At 46.4% G+C, this 7,434-nt stretch overlaps 1 protein-coding gene across 2 annotated transcripts in view; it reads left to right on the top strand.

The window, feature by feature from the left end:
- The first annotated feature begins 1,172 nt into the window (after nt 1-1,172).
- Nucleotides 1,173-7,434, top strand: part of Plpp1 (phospholipid phosphatase 1) — a 57,451-nt gene continuing 51,189 nt past the window's right edge. For both annotated transcript variants that reach the window (XM_057789539.1, XM_057789540.1), the window contains exon 1: nt 1,173-1,663. In XM_057789539.1, the coding sequence (XP_057645522.1) occupies nt 1,606-1,663 (58 nt within the window). In that variant the 5' untranslated portion in view covers nt 1,173-1,605. The remainder of the gene's footprint in view (nt 1,664-7,434) is intronic.

Raw genomic sequence — 7,434 nt, 5'->3', positions numbered from 1 at the left:
TATTTTATATCTTCATGTAAGAAGGTAAGCAACGAAAGCCTTGGTGTGGTGGCTCATGTCCTCACTGCCTTGGGAAGTAGAAGCAGGATGATCAGGAGTTTAAGGCCATTCTATGCTTCATAGGAGAATGTGATGCCCTCCTGAGTTATACGAGACTGTCTCAAAAAAAAAAAAAAAACACCTTTGAACAAGGAGGAACCCATCTATTGTTAACATCGGTAATGGTGGTTTAACTCTTTATATAGCGATTTTCACATTACCTTCTCTTAGCCTCACCACTTCCTCTTGGTTAGAACAGACAGCAGGGATCATCAACATCCTCTTTTTACACATTAGGAAACTGAGATTACCAAATGTGTTCTGAAGGCCTCCAGGGAATGCGCAGGGGGATTGCCACTATTGAAAAATTATTGTTACTTATTAAGACGTAACTAACTCTCTGTTGTGCATGTGAGCACCGTTGCTGCTATGCTACGGATGAAACCTAAGGCCACTCCACGTGAAGCCAGAGCTTTACCACCGGACACGTCTCCAAACTCCTCCCAATTGTAATCCCTATCAACTCTATTTCAGGAGGAGTCATGACTTGCCAAAGGGGAAACTTCAGCTGCGGAACAAAGGGAATGAAGTGACTCAGTGGACAGAAAATTACTAACAGGGTAACAATGACCGGGGTATTCTTGCTAAGGGCAGGATTTATATACATCAAAGGTGGGAGGGTAAATCTGTTCAGATATTAAGTATTAAAATATGAAGAATGATCAGACAGCAAGAAAGATTCTCGGCAAAACTGATCTCAGCTAGGACCAACAGGAAGGCCAAGGTGTAGACCTCTCACGGAAGGGGTCTTAGAGGAAACTAACGTAAAACATTTGGTGAACGAGAGCCCGTCACGGTCCCATTCCCATGGGAGGAGTGGGGTGGCAGGCAGTAGTAGCTGCGGACTGGTGTTCCAGGGTCCAGCTCTCCTTTAAAGGAAGCATCGCCCAGCACTAAGGGCTGATGGAAAAAGAGAGGGCTCCCAATCCCTGCGACTCGCCCCGCCCCGTCAGCCGGCTCCCAGATTCGAGGCGGGCCCCGCAAATCGGCGGACGGAGATCGGAGACGCCGATTGGCTGTCCGCGCTCGTGGCTCCGCCCACTGGTGGCGCGCTCCTGCAGCCCGCGGGAGCGCGCACGGGCTCCAACCGGGCGGGAGGAGCCGGAGCCGCGTTCCTCCCCCGTCTCCCACCCCTCCACGGGTCCTCATCCTTAAAGCTCGAGTCCGCAGCCCCGCCTGTTAGAGAGGGCACCGGGCAGCGGAGAGCGTGTGGCCGTGGCGAGCCGGGGCTGACGGAGCAGGCGCCGGAGGCGACAGAGCGGCGGCAGCTGGCCCCGAGTCCCCGTGAGGGGGACGTTGGAGGGAGTCCAGGTCCTGGTCCGCAGCCCGGCGCCGTCGCAGCGCAGCCTGGCCCGTTCTGCCCGGGCCGCTGCCCTCAGTCTCCGAGGCGCAGTCGCTGGGGGCCGCCGCCACCCCGCGTGCGAGGCTCCTAGGAATTGGGTATCCGGACCCGTCGCGGTCCTTTTCCACCGCCGCCTGCACTAGGTAGCCGTCCTGCCGGAGACCATGTTCGACAAGACGCGGCTGCCGTACGTGGCCCTCGATGTGCTGTGCGTGTTGCTGGGTACGTAGGCGCCGCGGCCCGGGGGTCTTCCGGGCGGGGACTGCCGCGGAGCCGCGCACTGGTGTGGGGTGGGTGTGCCCGGCGCGCGCGCGTGCGCCGCAGCTGCGGAGAGTGGTGGGGAGCCGCTTGCGCCAGCTGGGGGGACCCCCGCTTCTGCACCCTTGCACTCTGGCTCCTGCGTGGGCTCCCCCTGCCTGTCTGCCGGTGCGCTGAGGCTAGCCCTGCTTGGCCGCTTTTCTCTCCTGTGCTGTTACCCTCCGTTTCCCTGCCCACTCTACCAGACGGGGTGGGCTCCTCCCTCTCCACCGTGCAGAGAACCCTAGTCGCTGGCTCATCAGGTTCTGCAGTGAAACTGGAGGTTTGATGCACCCCGGCTTCTCGGGAGCAGGCTCTAGTGCCCGGTTGATCATACTTGTGAGAAGCACTTTAAAGTTTTCGTCTATAAAAGGCTTAGAACGTTCCTAATTAGAAGGCGTTGTCAGGTTGTAAATTGTCAGGTTGCAGAGGGGATGAGGATGCCAGGTTTCTGCCTGGTGAGGTCTGAAGAAGCTTGGCCCCCCCCGCCCCCTCCCGCCCCGCAGGAGTCCTACTGTTTCCTTTGCCCGTGGTATACCTTTCTGTCTCCAGTGACAGCCCAGCAAGGAGTTCTAGACACTTCTTTAGCTACAGGAAAAGTGGGCGTTATTTTCCTGATTGGAAGAATTCATTTTGGGGGACTCTAGTCGCCAGGTGTTTCTTTCTTTTCCGGGATGGGGGAGTGGGGAGCTGGACAGGCATCGGAAGGAGTGGCTTCCACTTTTCTTTCTGTATAGTGTCAGTTGGTAAACCGTTGGAGGTTTGGGTGGTGGGACTCAGGTTGAAGTAATTGACCGTAGGCCTGGCCTGTTCTCAAGGTGACTAGTGCCTTCTGCCTCTTAGATGCAAATTTGCATAGTGGCTTCTCGGAGTTAGGACAAATTTCCCCAGGCTTTAATTTAGCAGCTTTTGGCTATTCCTCTCTCCTGCTTCCAACTGACCATTTAGGTGTCTGCAATCTTGTCAGACTGTTAAAATTTCAGTACCTCTTTTTTTTTTTAAATCTTAAATGCGTTTTCTTAGAGTTCTTTCTTAAAAAAATATCTGTGCAACATCTTTATTTACTAGGACACTCCCACCCTGTAGTTTCACAGTGAATTGTACGGTTTAAAAGAGGGGATTCAGTCTTAGGACAGGCTTTAGGTAGGATGTGGTAGCCTGTAACACAGGCACTGTGAGGTGGAGGCAGGAAAATATTTAGTTCAAGTCCACCCTAGGCTACCTAGGGAGATCCTGGGTCGCTAAACACAAACGGTCTTTATGGAAACATCTTTTCAGATGTTAGGACGTATTATTTAAAAATTATTAGCTTATGAAATATTTTTCTTTTTTCCTTTCTTTTTTTCTTTCCTTTCCCTCTCTCCCTTTCCTCCTTTCTGGCCAGGGTCTTGCTGTACAGCCTGGTTTGGAACTTGTGCTTCTTCTTCCTCAGCCTCCAGAGTGTTGGGGATGTTGGCATCCTCTTCTGTGCCTGACTAAATTATGATATGATTTTCCTATGGACCAAACACCGATTAGGAGGGCTGAAACAATACATACTACCCATAGGTAGCCACAGCTAATGTTATTAATAGGAAGCTACTAGACTTTTAAAAAATTCATGCGTGAGCCTGGTGTTCTGTCTCATGCTTGTAATCCCATAGCTCAGAAGGTTAAGGTAGGAAGACCGTCATGCGTTAGAGGCTAGACTGGGCTACATAGTGAGTTCAGGTCAACCTAATCTACAGAGTGAATCCCTACACTGAACAAATCAAGTGACAAAGGTCATGTTTGGGGGGAAACGTGTATACTGTGAAATTTTTAAGTTGTATTTTCTGGTGGCCTATATTTTCAACATGATACATTCTATTGAACTTGCAGTAATCTGACGGTCCCAATTGACCCCACAGTTTCAGGAATATGGTGTGTGTGTGTGTGTGTGTGTGTGTGTGTGTATTATTTTTTGAGACAGGGTTTCTCTGTGTAGCCCTGGCTGTCCTGGAACTTGCTCTGTAGACCAAGCTGGCCTCAATCTCACAGAGATCTGCCTGCCACTGCCTTCCTCCTGAGTGCTGGGAGTAAAGGTGTGCACCATCACTGCCTAGTCTTTCCCCTACCTCTTGGATTTTTCTGAAACATGACACCTGCAGCCTAGGCTGACCTAGAACTCACTCTGTAGCCCAGGCTGCACTTGAACATCTGCCAGTCCTCTGTGTCAGCCTCTAAGGTGTCAGGTCTATAGGCGTGAGCCACCACACTCAGCTACGGTGTCTGCAATGATTTGGAGAAAAACTCTTTTGGGGGATTCCACATTAAGTTTGCTTTTTAAAAAAAGATCTTCATCTATTTGAATCTTATTTTATCTGTGTATTATTGTTTCTTGTGCTGATACAGCACTTTCTTTTAAAGTAGTGCAGTATATTGCTAAGATAGCCCAGATTTCTCTTTTCCTAAGTAGAAAGTAACCTACTTACTTTAATTAGATGTGTACAAAATACCGTTAGGTTTAACAACACCAATCTTGCAGATAACACTAAGGGAGAACAACGATACAGATCTTTTAAGACTGACTTTTGGAAGGTAGGTTTTCCTAATAAACTTTACCCTTTCTAGAAGAGTCTAAGGATTGTACTAAATTTGGGACAGCCAGAGATTGGCAGCCTAAGATTGTCTTTGCTTCAAGAAAGCTTTCAGCCTGGCTTGAACTTTTTCCTTTTTTTCTGTGGAGCATCTACAGTTAAGCGTCAGGTACACGGATGGAAAGATGATTAAGCACTTCGTAAGTATAGGTTATGTGAAAGTGATCATAATTATAATGTGAATATGTTCCACATTCTGTTAATGACTACCCCAACATCACTCTGTATACCCATTTTAATATGATGATGTTACATGATTTCGTTACACAAGTATTTTATAGTTTTTACCCAGGGTGATGTCTTTTGAAGTGATCATTAAACACTATGTGTATGTGTTTATGCATGTTTGTTTTAAAATAATCTCTATTAAATCTTCTGTATGCACATCTTAATTAGTAGTGCCTTCAGTGGATTTGGTAAATGCTTGAAAAAAGAAATTTGATTCTTCTGAAATAGAGTCTTGTCATCTTCTGGCTTTTTTTTTTTTGAGTCTTTGATTTGACAAGCCTACCATTGATTTCTATTTAAATTTGCTTGATTTCTTCTTTATTTATAGATATGGTTTCATCGTTTAGAGGTGAGATATATATATATTTTGGCTGGCCTAGAACCCACCATGTGAACCAGGCTGACCTTAACTCAGAGATCTACCTGCCTCTGGCTCCTAAGTGCTAGGATTAAAGACATGTGCCACCACACTTGGCCTTACTCTGTTCTTTTGACCAGTGGTTCCAGAACTGCTGGTAAGTCCATCTACAATCCCCTGGACACATATAGAGAACAGTAGAGAGTTGGTATAAAAGTAGCTAATTTAGCCCAATGTATTATACTGTGTCCTGAATATAACGTACCTCTTAGTTACTAAGGATCAATTTGTATTTTTAGCCACCAGTTAATAAACAATGAGTCCATTAATTGATTCAGTGCCCACGGAGGGATGACTTTTGTACCTTGAAAGTGCTAGGGGTATAAAGTTAAATAGGACAGTCACTTCCCTAAAGGAGCTCAGAGTCTAATGAAGGAGAAACAAATAAGATGTTACATCATGTTAAGTGTGCTAATGCAGGTATGGTGCCCTTTGACCACAGAGAAGGGCTGTGTTGTCTTAGACCTATACCATTATGGAGGAATGACTTATCTCTTTACTCTCAGAAATATGGAGATGCCAGAAGTTGCCCAGCATTACTCTTAGAATTTTTTTCTACCCATGTTTTTTTCCTTGATCTAGGGGAGTGGGAAGTCAAGTATGTGTGCTGGTGATCTATCTGCAGGCAGTCCTGTGATATATAGAAGATTGAGGTGGAGCTGGCGAAGCCGCCTTTCACGTGTCTGCATTTTGCACTTCATAATTCCTTTCTGTGCTGCACAGACTTAGAAATGACGGTGGCGACCTGAGGATGTGCTCCCGTTCCCAACTGCTCTCTCTCTCCACATCCTTGCTATGCTTTCAAGTTGTCTCCTCCAGTTTTTCCTCTTGACTGTATCATTTGAGTGTGCTGGGCTTGTTTGTTTGTTTGTTGTGCTCTACTTGTTTTGGTCAGGCTCTGATAATACCCATCTGTGTTCAGACTGAACTGAGGAAGTTTTTCTGTTTGCACCAGTCACCAGTTAGAGCTGTCGTGACAGCAGGTGCGACAGGAGCCCTTGGGGTCTTGCTGGCTTTTTTTTTAAAGGTGTTTATTTTTATTTGTGGTGTGTGTGTGTGTGTGTGTGTGTGTGTGTGTGAGAGAGAGAGAGAGAGAGAGAGAGAGAGAGAGAGAGAGAGAGAGCCAGAGAGCCTGTTTGATTTTGCGTGTGATCTTTGCACAATGCCTGTAGAATAAGATGGTGTCATTTACTCTGGAACAGATGGTTGTGTGCCACTGTGTGGGTGCTAGGAACGGAGCCTGGGTCCTCCAAAAGAGCAAGTGTTCTTAACCACTGAGCCATCTCTATCATCCTAGGGTGGTCCAGTTTCCTTACCGTGCTCCAAATAAAGCATCATTGTGCCAAACCAGTCGGTGTAGAATAAAATTCGGCGGACAAACATTGGCTACCAACAGTAGGGACTTGTGAAATCCCTGTTACTTGTTACCCAAATACTGATGTCTCATTTCTTTATCACAATGCTGACATCCTGCCCTGTTAACATACTCCCTAAGGATCAGTTCCTTTGCTAATCCCCTAATGAGTAAAGAAAGATATGTGGAAATAGTTTGGCTTCATAGTCTTCACCATTTTTGTACCTTACCTTTTCTACTAAAACTGATTTCTTCTTTCATTTGCTAACAGCTGAATAGGTCCTAGCTTCAGTTAAGGACATTTCTTTTGCTTCTTTACCTTTTCTCATTGTCTCTAATAACAGAAGAGAGAAGGGATCTCAGAGCGAAGAAAAGTCGGTCAGAGTAAGATTTTGTTCCAAAGCTTTCTCTTAGGTTGGGTGGGCAGTTTGGAGCAAGAGCAGAGGCCGGAGGGGCTGCTACTATTTGGTGTCTACTTGGTTTCATGAAGTAGAGTCGACTTTGCCTTAAATGTGTCCCACTTGGACTTGGTGTGGAAATGTTAAGAGAACTTTGTCCATATATGTTTTATGAGCTGCGAATTCTTCCTTCATATTCTCTGCGAATTCTTCCTTCATATTCTCTGCGAATTCGATCCTTTTGGAAACCCAGACATGCTATGAATCATATTAATCCCATTCTCATTTAGTCATTTTTGGCTGAACTCTACTAACGTGTCCGAGATGTTTGGAGAATTACTCTGATTCTAAACACCCGAGGTTTTACTATTTAAATATGAGGTTGCTAATATTTGCTGAGAGATGGAGATGCTGGCAGCATAGGTGAGCAAACACTCAGATTCAGGTGGACTAGTTAGCATAGCATGTTCTTTCACTTTTTGTGGAAAGGAATTTGTTTCTTTTTTAATTATTTTGCGTGAATGGTGTTCAGAGAACACCAGTGAGCAGTCTGTCTTCTCCCACTTGTGAGCAGGTTCTGGGAGGTGGTCTCAATTGTCAGGTCTGCATGGCAAGCCCGAACCATCTTACTGGCTTATGTAGTCTGCACAGTCAGCTAATCAGGTGTTGATCATATAGGG

Source organism: Chionomys nivalis, chromosome 15, assembly GCF_950005125.1.
Source record: "Chionomys nivalis chromosome 15, mChiNiv1.1, whole genome shotgun sequence".
NCBI lineage: Eukaryota > Metazoa > Chordata > Mammalia > Rodentia > Cricetidae > Chionomys > Chionomys nivalis.
The sequence above is the reverse complement of the archived record's forward strand: the minus strand, read 5'-3'. Positions and strand labels throughout refer to the sequence as shown.